Source organism: Primulina eburnea, chromosome 15 (assembly GCF_022965805.1).
Source record: "Primulina eburnea isolate SZY01 chromosome 15, ASM2296580v1, whole genome shotgun sequence".
Taxonomy (NCBI): domain Eukaryota; kingdom Viridiplantae; phylum Streptophyta; class Magnoliopsida; order Lamiales; family Gesneriaceae; genus Primulina; species Primulina eburnea.
Genome location: NC_133115.1, coordinates 4,269,375 through 4,287,844, shown reverse-complemented (window position 1 = coordinate 4,287,844; position 18,470 = coordinate 4,269,375). Strand labels below are relative to the sequence as shown.

General features: G+C 33.5%; 2 protein-coding genes and 1 pseudogene across 2 annotated transcripts; 1 reads left to right on the top strand and 2 right to left on the bottom strand.

Annotated features, from left to right (window-relative positions):
- Positions 1–835: 835 nt before the first annotated feature.
- Positions 836–3,339, bottom strand: LOC140814916 (amidophosphoribosyltransferase, chloroplastic-like; annotated as a pseudogene).
- An 8,787-nt stretch (positions 3,340–12,126) lies between these two features.
- On the top strand, positions 12,127–13,798 carry LOC140814387 (uncharacterized). The gene is made up of 3 exons (XM_073173343.1): positions 12,127–12,277; positions 12,374–12,439; positions 13,523–13,798. The coding sequence occupies exons 1-3, from the start codon at positions 12,230–12,232 to the stop codon at positions 13,568–13,570; spliced, it is 162 nt and encodes a 53-aa protein (XP_073029444.1). The 5' UTR covers positions 12,127–12,229; the 3' UTR covers positions 13,571–13,798.
- Positions 13,799–14,473: 675 nt separating this feature from the next.
- Positions 14,474–16,842, bottom strand: LOC140814386 (probable ribosome-binding factor A, chloroplastic). Its single transcript, XM_073173342.1, is given in 4 exon segments — positions 14,474–14,817; positions 15,212–15,385; positions 16,475–16,759; positions 16,761–16,842. Coding segments are annotated over 4 exon segments (675 nt in total). The 5' UTR covers positions 16,824–16,842; the 3' UTR covers positions 14,474–14,664.
- Between the last annotated feature and the right edge of the window lie 1,628 nt (positions 16,843–18,470).

The window sequence follows — 18,470 nt, the reverse complement described above, 5'->3', positions numbered from 1 at the left end:
ACTTTTTCAGTCCGTCGGTGTATTAGACTGTGTGCTAGGTTACTGCAAGTTTAGCCGTTGTATCTTGAGAAACAATTGTCCTTCTTGATCATCGGAGCACCACAGGAGAGAACAAATCTGTTTTAAAAAAAAAACTGGACTTGTTACATGCCTCGATTTGAATTTTAATTTTCATTTCGTTTTATAAACTCAGGATTGATGTATTAATTTTGTGCTACCTAATAGTTCTGCATAATAGTCCACATTTTTTTTGTGTTTACAACTTGATCTAACATGTACTGAAACTATTGAAAGAAGCAAGAAACTTGTGCTCATAATGGTACAGGCAGCAAAATTTGAGGGCACAATTCATTGTAAAATGTCTTCAAGAAATTGCGATTAAAAGGAATAGCCGACGGAGATATTGATCCTAAGAAAACTGTCTGCCCTGCAGCTCTCATGCACCCAATTCAATCTACGCGGATTCGCTTTGAGCTATGAGCTAGGGAGTGATGAGTTCCATCGTGCTGATATATGGAAGATTACCGCAAACCAGGAACGTTCAGAGGTCGCATCAGTTGATCCCGAATGCACGGAAAGTTTTGTTTTTTGTCAGTCGTTTTCCTTTTGTATTGTTAAAATTACATGTCATTGTATTATAGGTTTCTTGTTTTTGAATATTAACAAGTCGTCCGACACCAAATTTCATAAGAAATCATCACCATATTTCCCTTCTGCTTTTGTATTTGTGCGACAGGGAAATGCTGGCAAACTGAGTAGCCTGAACAACACGATGAAGCAACATAGCAGGCTAGGGAGCTGCCATCCTTCTCCAAAATGATTTGATTTTTATTCTGCATACTTGTATGGTTTTGACATAAATCTTTATCATCGGTTGTGTACGAGTAGCTAAACTTAAGTTCGGCTATCGATTCAGGGGTTTCTTGTGACAGACCTGCATGATGAAGCCTTGAGAAGAGAGGTGCAACTGGTAATTTAAATGGAGATGCCACCCAGATGCTTCAAGTTCAGACAAGACAAAACCAGTAACTGGAAACTGAACTCAGCCATGCACCAGTTGCAGCACTCGTCCCCGCAGATTCCCTAGCAAGAACTGAATCCAATTCCCCCATACATCAGCAGAAACGAATCAAAAAATGAACTTTGATAGTCATTTCATTTGTCTGTAAACAACATTTAAATGCTATATGAAAGATTATGTCTGGATAATTCATCTTGTTGGACTGAAGTTGTGATGTTCATTATATTTTGAGTCCTTGTTTATAATGGTCCTGGGATTTTCTTTTTTTAACTTTTCCCGGTACAAAATTTGGCCTATGAATTACAGGAACATACATCATCTTGAATCAATGGAAGGCAAAATATTAAAACTAAATAAGTTTCTCATCATTCAAATAAGCTTTAATAAAATTAATTTTAAACATAAGAAGAATAATTATGAGACACCCATATATTCAGTATAAAGCAACTAAAAAAAGTATAATCCACATAAAAGAATGACCTTTAATAAAGTCTCCTCTTTCAAATTCAGATTCATTCACCTACCAGCCACCGCCTTCTCAATTTTAGTCACTGGAAGCCAACCTCCATTGATACTCTGGATACTTCCGTTCAATCCATCATCAAGAAAATCACCAACCCTTTTCACCTTACTCCTCGGTTGAACCGGATATTTGCCCGAAAAACAAGCATAACAGAAGTTTGGAGAGTCTTTCCCCAATAGCTTCTTCAAGCTATCCAACCGCAAGAATGCAAGAGAATCCGCGCCAATGTACTGCCGAATCTCTTCTACACTCATCCTATTCGATATCAGCTCCTCTGCACTAGGCGTGTCCACTCCATAATAACAAGAACCAATAATAGGAGGACTTGCAATCCTCATGTGAACCTCTTTTGCCCCTGCCTCTCTGATCAACCTAACGATCTTTGAAGAAGTGGTTCCCCTCACAATTGAATCATCCACTACTACAACCCTTTTACCCTCCAACACCGCTTTAACAGGCGATAATTTGAGCTTGACCCCAAAGTCCCGAATCCTCTGTGATGGCTCAATAAAGGTTCTACCAACATAATGTGATCTGATCAACCCCTGCTGAAATGGAACCCCTGATCTTTCAGCATAGCCTAGTGCAGCCACCACACCGGAATCGGGCACTGCGATCACTGCATCACAATCCACTGGTGCCTCTGTAGCTAATATTTCACCAAAAGCTCTCCGAGACTCATATACCGACCTCCCAAAAACCACTGAACTCGGCAATGAAAAGTAAATGTGTTCGAAAATACACGATTTTGGTTCGGGGTGAGACATCAAACAGAGAGACCTCACCCCTTCTTTATCTACCACGATAACTTCACCAGGATAAACTTCTCTCTCATATGTAGCTTCAATTAAATCCAAAGCACAAGTTTCAGATGCAAAAACAACTGCTCCATTACTCCTCCTGCCCATAACCAGGGGGCGAAATCCAAAGGGATCACGAATAGCCACTAACTTATCCTCGGTCAAGAAGACCATTGAATAAGCTCCTTGGAGCCTCTCACATGCCTCTATGATCCTCAAAAGGAACGGCCTTGCCTTTGATATTGCGATCAAATGCAAAACCACTTCAGTGTCAGAACTCGTATTAAAAATCGATCCATTATCTTCAAGTTCAGCTCTTAGCTCATGGTAGTTCACCAAATTTCCGTTGTGTGCAACCCCGACGGACCCAAATTTATAACCAGCAACAAAAGGCTGAACATTCTTAAGCATAGAAGACCCAGCTGTCGAATATCTGACGTGGCCAATGGCGTTTTCTCCCGGTAATTTTTCCAACTTCGACTGGTTAAACACTTCAGATACGAGTCCAACCCCCGTAACAGACTGCAAAACGCCGTCTTTTACGGACACAATCCCTGCTCCCTCCTGCCCGCGGTGCTGCAAAGCATGGAGGGCCAGGTAACACAGTCGGGAGGATTCCGGGTCGCCGTAAATTCCAACCACGCCACACTCTTCGCGCGGCTTATCATCATTATCGTCGATAATAAACTGATCGGCACCTGAGTTTTGGTGTTTCGGCTCGTTTGAGAAAAAACCGAGATGGGATTTTTTGCAAGCGTTATATGCTTGGGTTTTCGAAGGTTTTTCGGGAAGAAGCTAGAAAAGGTGATTGGGATAAGGCGGGTGGCGGAGGAATTAGGGTAAGAGGAGGGCTGGCCGATGGCGGTGGAGTTCGTGGCCGTGGCCGTGGCCGTGGTCGCGGTGGACATAGCCATATGGAGCGAATAGCAAAAGGCAAAGCAGAGGAAGTGACTACGTGGGCTGTTGTATATGCTAGGTTTATGAACTTTCGTATTGTAAGGGCATCCGCAGAATTTTATGTTGCGCATGTCACATTAAAAAACTTCAATTTTTTTTAAATCCTTCTCTATTATCTTAAATTTATTCAACAATTTTTTATAGACCATAATACTAATTCACCTATTTTTATTTATAATTTCATTTATCACATATATTATTAATTAGCATTTTTAATTTAATATTATTTTAATTTTATTGCATTAATTTTTGTAAATATAATAATTTGACAAAAATCAACTTAAAAACTAAAAAATTTAAAAGCAGCGACTAATTCGGATAATTTTAAAACTACTTTAATAAAAACTAACATTACAATGAATGGATGAAATCAAAAACATGGAAAATATAAATACAAATACAAGCTATTTTATAAAATAAAACATATGATAGTAAAGTGCTCCAATATTAATAAATTAATCTTTATCCATCGCAGTGGTAGCATGCTCATACGTGTTTAACCAAGACAGCTCAAAGCTGATGATGTACTTGATTATCACGTAACTCATAATTTTTCCTTATGTACTCTCGGAATTCCATTGTCGAGCCCTGATTTATCTGTGCGGGAGGGTCGTTGTCATTTTTATCTGACCAATTGCCTATTGCATATCTCATATTCAATAATCACGTTGTGCAAAATTATACACGTTAGCATGATATATTTCAACTTGTTCTTGTACCAAAATCGAGAAAGACCTCTGACTATTGCCCAACGAGATTATAGCACCTCAAATGCTCACTCGACATAAGTTGAATAAGCATTCGATGGAAGTTTTTTCAGCAACTCGTAGGTACTCATCGTAATGGTCGGCAAGGGCTCCAATTAATGGATAGCAACCGTACATTTCTAAAGTGGTGACAAACTTTTTTTGCCTATTGCATCGACGTTCAACTGAAAATATTCGGAATGATTTTTCAAGGCTTAGACAATGCGAATAAATATTTATTTTGGCATATGAAATCATCGCCGAAAAAATTCACTAGGAAATACCGATGCATCACTGAAGTAATCATCGACAAGACGAGCATGTCCAGCTTCACGATCTCGATTCAAATACTTTCTTCTATGTGTCCACCGCATGTACTTCGAGCTACCTCAAGTAGCATATGGTGGTGTTGTTGAATGATTTCCAACATCATTTGTTCATCTGGATAATCCTACAACTCTTCTTCAAAGAATTCAATGATTCTATTAGTGGTTAAGTTATTTGGATCTTTAGACATTTTTGTAGTAGATGATAAAATTGTTGGAAATAATTGTGAGAGATAGCAATACATAAAGAGAATTTTTGCTATTGATGGAGAAAAATCATCTATAAAAAAATTTTCTAGAAAAAAATTATTGAAATTGATGGGAAAAAATGAAATTTAGATAGATGTAGAAATGTATCCATTGAAAAGATTCATATTTTAAAAAAAAAAATCTTTTAAATTAATAAGGAAAAAGTAAATTATAAAAAGCAACAGGCGGCGTTGGGGCTTGCTGCCTGACGCATGTGTGCTGGTAGAAGGGAGAGTGCAGGGTTTTTTTTTAATAATAATGTAAAAAAAAAAAAAAAAATCAAAATTAATGTAAAAAAAAATATGTTTGCAGAAATACGGCAAACCGTGCTTACGAAACACGAACGCTTACGTGGAGCAGCGTCGTGTAAGCACGGATTGAGTTCTACGTTGGCTTATTAGCGACGGTTTCCAAAATCCGTCGCTATTAGCGACAGTTTTATAAACTCGTCGCTATAAACATCGTCGGAAATAGCGACGGTTTTTTAACCGTCTTCGATTCAACCTTTGCGACGGTTTTGTTAAAGCCGTCGCTATATAACAAAACCGTCTCTATATTTGCCGTCAATATTGCGATTAATGTACGCCGTTAATGTCCAGACATGATGTTTTTAAAAATATTTTACTATTAATAGCGCACGTAAACATGCACGTCGTTAATAATGCTATTAACGGCGTGTCTTTATTGTGCGCTGCGAAACTGCATTGTTATTAACAGCACACATAAATACATGCTGCAGATATTACTATCCGCAGCGTGCTTTAATGCACAGCACACGAAAATTGCATATGTTATTAACAGAACACATAACAGCGACAGTTTAACAACCGTCGGGAATAGCAACGGTTTAAAAAACCGTCGCTGATTCAAAATTTGCGTATAAGGTTTTTAAAAATATTTTACAATTAACAGCGCACATAAACATGCACGTTATTAATAATACACTGTTGCTATATAAGGTTTTTAAAAATATTTTACAATTAACAGTGCACATAATTTAAATTAATATATTTAATATATTTATTAAATCGGTTAATAACACGTTGCGGATAGTAATATCTGCAGTATGTATTTATGTGTGCTGTTAATAATATATGCAATTTTCGGAGCGCATAATAAAAACACGTCGTTAATAGTATTATTAACAACGTGGATGTTTATGTGCGCTGTTAATACTAAAATATTTTTAAAAACATCATGTCTGGACATTAACGACGTACACAATATTATTATTTACGGTAAATGTGGCGACGGTTTTGTTATATGTCGCAAATGTTGAATCGGTGACGGTTTATGTTTATTAAACCGTCGCTATTGCCGACGATGTTTATGTAGCGACGACTTTATAACTGTCGCTAATAGCGACAGATTTGACTAGCGACGGATTTGGAAAACCGTCGCTAAAAAACCAACGTTTATTTGGAAAACGTTGCTAAAAAACCAACGTGTAACTCAATCCGTGCTTACAAAGCATGGACGCTGCTCCACATAGCGGTTTGCCGTATTTCTGCAAATTTTTTTTTTTACATTAATTTTGAAAAAAACAAATTACATTATAATTAAAAATAACCCGAGAGTGCAATCCCCTTCAATTGAGTGGCTAATTTTAAAATAAAAAATAAAAATCTATAAACCGGACGCAAGATTTTGAATCGGTTTATAGAAAAAATAAAAACCTCACCGCTGCAGTGGTTGTGGCAAAAGGCTGGACCCTACACATTTGAAAATTGTAAGTCTATTTTTTAAAAATTGACCATTCAGATTGAACGGTGGATATGCCCAATTAAGGGTATGCAAAAATGAGGTTACATCGAATTAACCGATGAACCGAATTTGGTTAGGTTAATTTAATAATTCAGTTTTTAAGTCAGTTCATTCGATTTAAATGTTTTATATTTAATATTGTGCATATTTATTTTTTATTTTGACTTTTTTTTAAATGAAAATGTGTTTTATCACGATTAAAATAGAATATTTCAGCCATTAATTTTATATATAATGTTGCTAATTTTAATTTTTTTTTATAAAAAAAACATGTAACCGATGTATATTGAATAAATCTTTGGAGTAATATAGTAATTGGAAATCATGTTAGTCAAGCAAACTGTGATGAACATACTCGTCGGATAAAGTATTAGTAAGGAGAATCTAACTATCATACCCCGAGCCCCGGGCTTATAGACACCGACACATTCACACAATCGTAAAACAACAAGCACGACAATAAAATGTAAACCAAATCAGTCTATTTCATAAATAACACAAAATAATATTGTCTTTACAACTGAAAACTCTAAAACAAAAATGAATATGAATGTGAACGCGGAGAGTTTTACAACTTAAATTAATAACGAAAATAAAAAGGTTGGCTTGATTGAGGAAAGATTCATCACCATCCTCAAAAGTACTCGTGTTCTTATTCTTCAATTTGTTCATCATCCTTATTTAGAGAGTGATTATAAATGGTGAGTATTTTGATAAATACTCAGCAAGTAGAGGTCATTCGAGTCATATAACAACATATATACATATAATTTTAAATTCATATCCATCAACACATATCATATCATATCATAACATATCATAATTGTATAACACTGAAATTCATCTTTTTGGCATGATTTACTGATATTAGTCCCTAATTTTTATTCATCTGAGGGAACGAAGTCATATAACGGTTACAATCTTACAATGTAAGGGGTCTATATCCTATCATAGTTCGGAAATTATTCTCATATCCAGGTTAATCCTAATAGTGCTAAAAATATGACGGTGTGCCTTTCTCTCAAGTATTGGTCTCTTATTTACAAGTAATGTGATGAAAAACTTACCATAAACCGATTGCTATATTTCTTTAATATCGAGATGACCAGGCTTATTCAAGGAAATGATTTGATTTTCTATCATAACTTCCACTATTGACAACTTGAAAACTCGGTGCTCAAGTTTGTAATTCTCAAAAATTAAGGGCTCTTTAATCAAAATTATGGGTTCTCACACTAACTCCTAACAACTAATTAAGTTTTCACTTATTCAATCAACTCGAACACCTCTAAAACACGCATTTCATTCTCTTACTTTCATACAATGTAACAAAACAAGCAGCTTAAGAAAATGATCTAAACATATAGATTTCCCACACCCATACATCAAATATTGATAGATCAGTCTCACAAAAAAACATATAAATCTCACTTTAGCATTAAGAAAATTTCACTTTCTAACATTTAAATGATGGAATCATCATATAAACATAGATTCAAAAAGTACAATTTGTGTTTTGCACGCAAAGCCAAGGAATCTTGTGGAATCCCATAGCCCCACTTTCCTTTTGCTTGACAATGAGCTCTCAGTCCTTTGGACTGGCACACGTACACGTGGACGTAAGAAGAGATATCCCACACTCATTGCTTAGCACCAATTGCCCTAGAATCAATTGGGGAAGAAAACTTGTTATATTTCCTTTATCAAAATTGATATTATCAATATTGGATGGATCAAAATTTTACACATTGTCCACTTTCATTATCATTCTTTACATTTAGATGTTCTACGTCACCACGCAAGATAGAGATATAGCCATCGTGATCCTCAACAAAATAAAATAAAAATGAATAGGTCTCTTGTGAGACGGTCTCACGAATCTTTATCTATGAGACATGTCAACCATACCGATATTCACTATAAAAAGTATTACTCTTAGCATAAAAAGTAATATTTTTTCATGGATGTGGCAAATAAGAGATCTGTCTCACAAAATACGACCTGTAGGACCGTCTTACACAAATTTTTGCTAATAAAAATATATATGTATTATTAAATAATAACAGATTTAAGTGACATATACTCAAGAAAAAATCTTGTAATGGGAAATTGTTTTTGAAGTAGGATGACATTGAATCAGGAGTCTTGGCTACAAATTTGTTACAAATAAGGTGAATCTAAAAAATTATGTTTAAAAAAGAACTTACATTTTTTAAACATGGTAAAAAATTAAAATTAACATTCAACACATTTGATCAGAGTTCACATGATATTTGTGTATAATAGACGATTTTATAAATTTGAATTTTCTATTCGGCCAATAATTTAAAACAAAAAAATGATAACTCGTTATGAGCATAATAAATCAGTGATTTTGAACTATCAAATTGAATATGTTTTTATATGATGTAGCTAGTATTTATTAAGCATTAAAAATATTAATTTTTATTAAAAAAAAATTATATGGAATGAGGCAACTAACTTCTTATTTTATGACGTATGAATCCACAACTGATATAATTTGGTGTACGCTGACTAAATTCTTATACTAACCATATAGCGAGCAATCCAGAGGCGACTAACTTGTTTGTTCTGTTCAGAGGTAGGTGAAGGCTGAACATCAAAATGGCATGTATATCACAACCAAACCCATATACAGAAATTGATTTCAAGAACTCCTCAAAAAAAATAAAAAGGGCTATCAAGGTCCAAGCCCCTATGGGTTTGGTCAAGCATGTTTTGAGACCATGTTGATATATATATATATATATATATATATATATTGAAAAAACATAAATATTAAATTGATATTAATGAAACTTTATAAATAATAAAATCTTTAAAACAAGGGATAAACATAATAATTATTTAGGAAAATTATACTTTTAATCATGTAAATTGGTTCATTTTGAGTTTTAGTCATATAGTTTGTTAATGTTTGGATTTCATCTAATAACTTAGATTTTTTCTGGTTTTGGTCTTTTTCTTGTCCGAAATCACTACATCTATCAAATATTTGACATTGATGTTTTTCTACATGACTCATGTAGCAAGAATAAAATGTATATCATACACATTAAAATTTCTCTGATAAAAATAAAGAGAAACCATGAATTTTTTCTTCCCATTTTGAAATATAAGTGTCGTTTTTTTAGTTTTCCATTTTTTTGTTTAGATTTATTTTACTGTGTGTAATGTAAGTTATTCTGACTACAAGAGTTATGTAGGACTGTAGGAGAACATCATTGTAAAATAAATAATATTCGATGAGGTTAGTGATTTTTGGTAAGAAAAATGATTAAAAAAAAAAAATCAAGTCACTTGATGAAAATCAAATATTGACAAATTACATGATTAAAACCCAAAATATGTCAACTTACATTACTAAATTTGCAATTTTTTTTTCAATTATTTAGTTACCTATCAGAGAGTATAATCAAGTTAAGAAACCAAATAAACGAATACTCCTAACTCAATCACATGCTTGTTATATAAATATTACTGTATTTACTTTTTAAGTCCAGAACATCAACATGTATAAAGTGAGGTATATTCAATCCAGAGTTTTGATGACTTTTAATGATTTTTTCAAATAATAGATTTTTATGGACTTTTACAGAATCTCACATATTTATAAACAGATTTATGTGGATTCATGTAGACTTTTTTGCAAGATTTTTATTTACAGAATCTCACAGATTTATAAACAAATTTTTGTGGATTCATGTAGACTTTTTTGCAAAATTTTTATAGACTTTTTTGAAATTTTTTTATAGGATTTTATAAATTTTGTACTTAATTATAACATATTATTTTTTTTAATTTCTTTGAAGTAATAATTATTTGACATATATAACATATTCAGTTTGAAATAATTTTTCAATATTTATATTAATAAATAAAATCACTTATTTAAAGTAAAATAATTTAATACTTACATGTGTATATATGTGTGTTTGTACGCATGTTTGTAAATTTTTAAAAATACATCAATTGATTAATATATAACCTTGTTTTTTAATTGATAATATACATTTGAGAAGGATATTATTTAGATTGAGTCTCATGTGAGAACGTCTCACGAATACTAATCTGTGAGACGGGTCAACCTTACTCATATTCACAATAAAAAGTAATACTCTTAGCATAAAAAATTATACTTTTTCATGGATGACCCAAATAAGAGATCTGTCTCACAAATTCGACCCGTGAGACCGTCTCACACTAGTTTTTGCCTATTATTTATCATTGTGTAGACACAATTTTGTATAAAAATATCATAACTTACATAGTAATTAAAAATGCTAAAAATAATTTAAAAAATCATGGCTGTTGCGAGGCTATTCAATTATTAAGAATTAAACGACATTTTTTTTTGTCATCTTTTATTATTATTGAATATTACATTAATTTGTATAAATCAATTCTAAAATTTAAAATTTTCTATGATATTAAAATAAAAAATTATTAAACGAACAATCAGCCAACAAAAATGAAAAATTTGAAAGGAAATGTGAGAATATATATAGAGACACATTTTGAAAATTTGAGAGAGTGATATAGATAGATGAGAGGAGAGAAGATAAGAAAAGATGTGAGATGAAGCGACAGAAGGAGAAATACATAACTTATGTATGAGTTAAAAGTTTTAAAAATCCATCCAAATCTTTGGGTTGAACCTAATACAATTTTTGACAATTTATAGTTGTACTTTAGGCTTTAATGTTTGTATATTAATGAATTTCACGAAGTTATTAAAAGTCTATTGAAAATTTGAATATCTCTAAAATTTCATAGAGTTTAAAAAAATCAATGTTGAATACCTCTACACTTTTATAGAGTTTTAACCGTACACCGAACCGAAAGCCGAATTTTGTAATTCGGATATAAATGTTAAAACGAAGTTTTTTTGGTTCGGTTTTGGATTATATATGTCAAAACCGAAAAAACCGAAATTTCATTAAATTAATAATTTTTTTTTATATTTTTATTTATATTATATATTTTGATATGATATTTAGTGAATGAAAAATCATTTTGAACAATTTTTAGTTGATTGTTGTTTGTTTAATTAATTTAGACCTTATATTTAAATATTTTACTAAGAAAATATATAGAAAGTTAACATATTATATTTTACAATATATTTATATTATTAATTTAAATAATTATACCAAAACCGAAATAATCGACCGAAATAACCGAACCGTTTTGGTAGAAAATCGAACCGAACCGACCGATGAACACCCCTACGATCCATCACTCGAAAATTTTTATTTTTTATGTCAAAAATATTACTTTTCTCTAGATATATGTACCTGATTAATTCATCTCACAAATATAGATTCGTAAGACTCTCTCACATAGACTTACTCATTTTTCATATAATTTTCATATAACAGATAAAATAAGAAGAGTAGGTCTCTTGTGAGACGGTCTCACAAATCTTTATTTGTGAGATTGATCAACCTCGGCGATATTCTCAATAAAAAGTAATACTTTTCATGGATGACCCAAATAAGAGATTTATCTCAAAAATACGATCCGTGTGACCGTCTCACACAAGTTTTTACCAAATATTAATAACATATCCCCTAATGTTTACAATTATATGTGGATTGCATCTGATATGATCAATATAATTTAAATTAAAGTAAATCAATAAATCTAAATTATACAAAAAACGAAAATGTTTTTTTTTTTTAAAAAAAGCTGAAAAAATGAAAATTGTTGAAAACCTTGAAACCCCATATATTTTATTTATTCTTGTCCAACTTCTCTTTCTTAGGATAAATTTTGTGTTCGCGGCTTGTTTTTCCCCATCTCTTAGAATACGCTCGACAATGGCGCCGCCTCCTGGACCCTACTCCGGCACCAGTACCCTAGCTTTGGTAACGTCGATGATTACTCACGATCTGTTACTTGTATATAATATTGAGTATCCTCTATTTTTTCTGGAATTTTTTCTGAATTATATCGTCTTGCAGGTGGCTAGGGTTTCCGCTCTTTCATTTGGAATTGTTTACGGAAGCGTGAAACTTAAGATTCTCAAGGTACTATTTATTTTGTTATGTTTTTTGGTCAGCTGGAAAGCCAGCAATAGGTGTATACCATTTACATTTGTTGCTTAGTTTTGATTATCCCGGTTCCTAATCAATTTTGGATTTGGTCGCTTTCAATTTTGATCCGCTCGGTGTTTTAGTGTTGATAAGAATATAGATCTGGCATTTGGGTAGAATTACTGACTTTTCCAAACAAGTGGGATTTTGTGTGCTACTGATTCTGAAGCAAGATTTGAGGATGGATAAAATTGAAGGAAAAATTAAACTAAGAGACTGTAGTTAAGGTAGACTGGTAGAGGCTTGAGGATAGGATGCTTATTAGTTGTTGGTTCGAAGTCAATGAAGATAAGCTTAATTAACTCTTGAGATCTGAGGTATGGGACTTTTCCAAAACTGAGTAGCAATTTGGTTAGGCAAATGAAACATCAGATTTGGAAGAGGATGGTGTCTAACTATAACTGTGTTTTACAAGATTGTCATTCTGGAAGCTGTTTTCTTCATCGCTCTTGGTTTTTATTATATAGTTTGATATCGTTTTTCAATGAGTTTCGTCAAAGAATTCAAACACTAGCAAGTGTTGGACATGGATGTTGTATGATTGCACATTTTACTGGTTGAGTCGGTTTCTTTGTCGACAGCAGCCTTATCTTGGGTTTGCACTTTGCATAACCATACAACTTTTGAAGATGTTTGGAACCAACCAAACGTTGTGAATATAACCATGGGAAGCTTGCCCAAATACGTTAGATTTTCAATCATCTTTCGTTAATTTATACCAAGTACGCTATTTTTTTATAAAATAGTAAAATCATTGTGTCAGCTAATGTAACTTCGATGAAGACCGAGTCTTCTCTGTATTATGTGTAGCATGAGTTGCTGAGCGCTACTAAACAGATATTTCTACCTTCAAGGTTCAGTTGTGCATATGAGAAGGATTTATATTTAAAAAGATAAATCCAAGCCTCTCTTTTTGGGGGAAAAACACTCTTATTATAGGGCATTGCCCGTGCTGTTTATTTGCTATCAGCACTCTTTACATATGGGTGTGATGGTTATTCGTCTTATTTTCACCAGGCAAAGGCGAAATCCCAGAAGAAGGCTGAATCGAAGGAACATCACTGAAGGAGCCGTATTTTTTTGTTTTAGGCAATCAAATTAACTAACGAACATAATGGTGATTCATGCTGCAATGATCAGTGAGACCATTGTTTCCATACTTTGTGGAGAATTACTGCATCACCCTGTCTTTATATCTCATTGGTTTTGTTATAAATTTTAACCGTACAATAATGACACTTTGTGAAATGAGGACATTTAAGGTTGAATCGGAAGAACTCGAATTTTTCTCTAGCAGAGGCTTTTTAAGATTAATTTCTGGTGAACCACTTGTGTCAGCCTTGTAGCACATATGAAATAGTTTTCGGTTCGTTGTCTTTTAGGAATGGTGTATTTATTTCAGTAAATAAATGTGCTAATACTAGCACTGTTTTGAGGTTACATCTGACCGTCTCACGAGATAGCAGCCGAGCCAACAGAAACACGAAATCTCAACAAGAGGCGGCACGATCAATTGAAATTCACTCTAGGAGAATCGGGTTCTCCTCCAATACACAATTGCTAGGTCCTGTCATGAAAGATTAAGCCACAAATGCGGTTTATGAAGAGATAAAACACAATATGGACAAACATTGATTCACATCGGAAAGAAAGAAGAAAACTTTTCTTCTGATTTTGACTTGCGAAAAGTGCATGATACCACTTTGTGCCTTTCATACATGTATATCACTCAATTTTGACATCTAGTTCCATATATTATGAAAACAAAATCAATTTTCCACCTTCCTCCAGAGATAGCAAAATATATTGGGTTGGGTCTAATGGAAATGCATTTATCAGATAAATTGTCTTTGAGACCACATTCAAACACTAAAAAGGAAGAAATGGTGGCACTCAGGCAGCAATTCCAATAAAGATCATCGCGTCACATAGTAATATCTGCTAGACTGATGCAAAAAAGAGTTAACACAAGGGATCCAAAGATGAGAAAGCATGTATATTTTTGACTATCTCATCTCCAAATCAACCTAAAATGTCCTGTGAATTCATAGTCACGTTTGTTTCATTATCATTGTGATTGCAAGGGAACTAACTAACCAGTGAAAGAAGCAAGCTCTCGATCACATCCAAAGTCGGATGACTCAGAACTTTATGCAAAATTACTTTACATAGATTATCCCTTCATCATCAAGGTCATCTCCATCCCACTCCACATCATTGTTGCCCCTATCAGATAGCTCTTCCGAATCATCTTCACCTTCTATAGCTTTTTTCTCATTCTCATCCTTTATTCTATCCAATATTTCAAGTACCTGAAATCGATTATTTCATGTCAATTACCATTTCGGAGAAACATCAAAGAGGAAATAGTCGATATAAGCTGAGTCATATGACACATAAAAGTCACACCTTCATCGCATAAACTGATGAAGTTTGGAGTTTAATCCATACAACAATATGCTAGAAAATATTCAGACATTAGAATGCGAAAATGGTTTCAACTCATCCCCTTAAACCTTCCCAAAGTTTAAAAAAAGGGGGAAATGGAGGTCGATATCAACAATTGACGAAAACCAAAAGTATTAATAGAAACAAACACTTGAGCAAGAAGGAAAGATGATGAAAGATATGATTACCCAAGTAGCATAGAGAATCAGATAGAAAACACACACAATTAGATCCTTTCGTAAAAAATAAAAATCTGACCCTGCTTCCACGTTCAAGAGACTCGTCTTCTATGAAACGAATTTCGGGAGTGAGCCGCAACTTCATACGCCTACCCAACTCACTGCGAACATATTTTGCTTTTGACTTGAGCCCAGCAAGGGAAACTTCTTTTCCTCTCTCATCACCAAAAACAGATACATATACTTTTACCACCTGCATATTAGATGTGCAAAAAATGGTCAAGTATATTGTGTAGGATACTAGGATATTTCCTGGGTTCACATATGTTAATTAATTGATCATAGACCAGCAATCTAATAAACAATCAATAAAATAATTTGTTAAATCATTGATTTCCAAAATATTAAATTAATTGGTACGCTCAACCTTATGGATAGAAATCAAGCCCAATTAAATATTTTATCACGGGTCAAAGACTTGTTATATCTATATGTAGGGGTATGATCCGCAAAGCATAGAGAATAATTCAGAATATACACATGCTCGATACAATCTTTCTTCTTGCTCCCATTTTAGGCAAGAAAAAGGCAATGGTTCTCTCTATTTCTTTGGAAGATCCATGACACCCATACTCGATCAATAAATGGAACAGAACATGTTTACTGTTATTTTTCGAGATGAATTTCTGACCTTTTATGATATATAATTTTTAACCACAATCTTATTAAATTCCTAACGTACTGCCCAACAATTCCATCATACTTGAATAATCCAAAAGAAAGAGTAACGAGTGTTCTTTCAAGAAAGCTAAAAAATTTTAAATAGAAAGGGAAGGAAGGTTCACTGCTTTGACACACTTTAAAAGGACATTAACAAGCTTGAATCAACGAACTACCCATGACTTCCCATTTCACAAATTTAAAGAGTGCAATTTAACTGAAACCTGTTCGATGCTACTTAACAGTGGTGCATGAGTCGTGTTAGTGATGGCTGCTAAGTGGAAGAATGTCCGAATTCGAAGAAGAAAACCACAAATCATTGTATCCCGATTCCTGATGCTCAGCAAGTTTTGATAATAGCAGATGAGAAATGGACGGATTCAACTTCTAAACTGTTCTCCATGCATCATTTGGCGACTTTGAAAATGTGTTCTCACACTTCATGACACAAAACAACGAATATAAAAAAACAACCTTCCTCTTGAAAAATGACTGCGTAATTGGAATTTCAATGACCCAACACTGACAAGAACACACGTACCCGTAATTTCAAACCCCATTTCTCCATCACACTCAACACATGATTATCAAGAAAAAAACTAAACTAAACTTCGAAAAGTACCTGCAAATCAGAAGAAACTTCAACGTCACTAATTGTCGTGAGCGAGGAGAGATATCGATCCGCGCCTAAAGCAGCTTCAGGCAAAATCGCGAACTGCAAAACCTTATCGGTAAGCAACATATCGGAGAGCTCTCTCATTATCTGCTTCGCCACCATTTTCACTCTTCTAGGGTGGGCCATACACCTGATTGTTCTACCTCCGAGACCGCCACCACCGTTGGTGGAAGTTATATCGGGCGGCGGCGTCTTCAGAAGGGTAATGGAAGCGAGACGGCAGTACCAACGGCGTTGAATTCGCGATTAAACATGGCGGAACAACAGGCGAGCGGTGGATTTGAAAATGCGTCATCACAGGATTCCGGATTATCTGTTCCCCTTGAGGGTAATTTGGGTCATCTGATATTGCCTGTTGTTGGGCTTTATTGGGATAGGCCCATGAATAGGGTGATCCATTGTTGGCCCGATATTTATATGCATCCATAGGGCCTAACGAATTGAATAAATACCCGATCAAAAGTTGAAGGCTATAATGGCAAATTAACTTTATAAAACGAGTCGATTTGAATCGAAATAATTTTTGGTCGAGTCATTAAATAGTCGAATCTAATGTACGAGCTATGAACTATGCTCAGACCTAAAGTTCGATAATGAAGGTTCGAAAGTTCGAAATGTCCGAAATACTCGAAACATACATATATATATAATGTATAATAATATTATATTAATAAAATATTAAAGTTAATGAGCGACTTGCGAATTATCGAACAAAATAATTTGGCTCGATTTTGATTCGAAAAAGTTTAAACATGTCCGAGTTCGGCTCGACTTTGATAGTTCGTAAAACATGAAAACATCAAGATCATAAAAAAAAAACGATGATTTTCGGTCTACTCATCACCATTGATTTCCTCATCTTCACTTTCAACTAGATCTTTAGCAGGTTTTGTTTCTGTTTTTTTTATCTTATCTCTTTTTGGCATTACTGGCTTTGACCCAATGAATAAATTCAAATAAGTGCTAACAAAGGTTGTCAATTCGGTTATCCAAAGTCTGAATATATTGATATTTATCATTAAACTTAGAATTTAGAGTGTCGACTTTGGAATCGAGTGAACAAAGAGAGTCTATTCGGGCAGTAGCAAAAAGATGAAAGATCAGCATGAGCTAGTATGACATCTGATTGAGTTGATAAAATTAGATTTGAGACCAGAAATATGAAATGACATCTTAGTCACATCTTCGCTAATAGAAAAAAGTATGTATTGAAATTTCATGAATATATTTAGTTAAACAAGTTTCTGAGTATAAATTTTTATGGTCTATAATTTCAAGCACGATGGAATTTAGAATGAAATCATGATATGAAATTGTGACTAGAATTGTGGCTCTATAGACTTGAAGCATTTAAGTTAGTGCTTGGGATTTAGGAATGGACCTATAAAAATTGAGCTTCAGAAGGGCTTAAGTTGTATTAGTGTTATACTCATCGATAATAATAAATATTATATGATGACTGATGTATCAATATCGGGATTAGCGATATAATTAATGATAATATATTTTGTAGTGAATTAAAAATTAAGGTTATGACAACTTAAGGTAAAATTGGTCAGTGATTTAAATTTTGCAAGAATAAAATCACTATAGTGAAACTTTGAAATCATGGTTTGATAGTGCATGTAGAATAAGTAACTTACATTGAGATCAATAATTTTTTTGTAGATTTACAAAAATGTAAAAGATGTTATATTAGAGTACGCAGTGAAAACGTGATAGAGCAACCCAAAATTTTAGTCAATTAGATTAAGTATGGCTTGAATAAGAGAGCCTAATCTTTTCATTTCACTAATTGACGAAAACCAAAAGTATAAAAATACATGTTATATCAGAGTACGCAGTGAAAACGTGATAGAGCACATGTTCGTGGTATTTTAATTTCCTGGACAATTTGTTTCTAAAATCTATTTGTTGCCCCATCTAGCCTCACGTGTAAAAA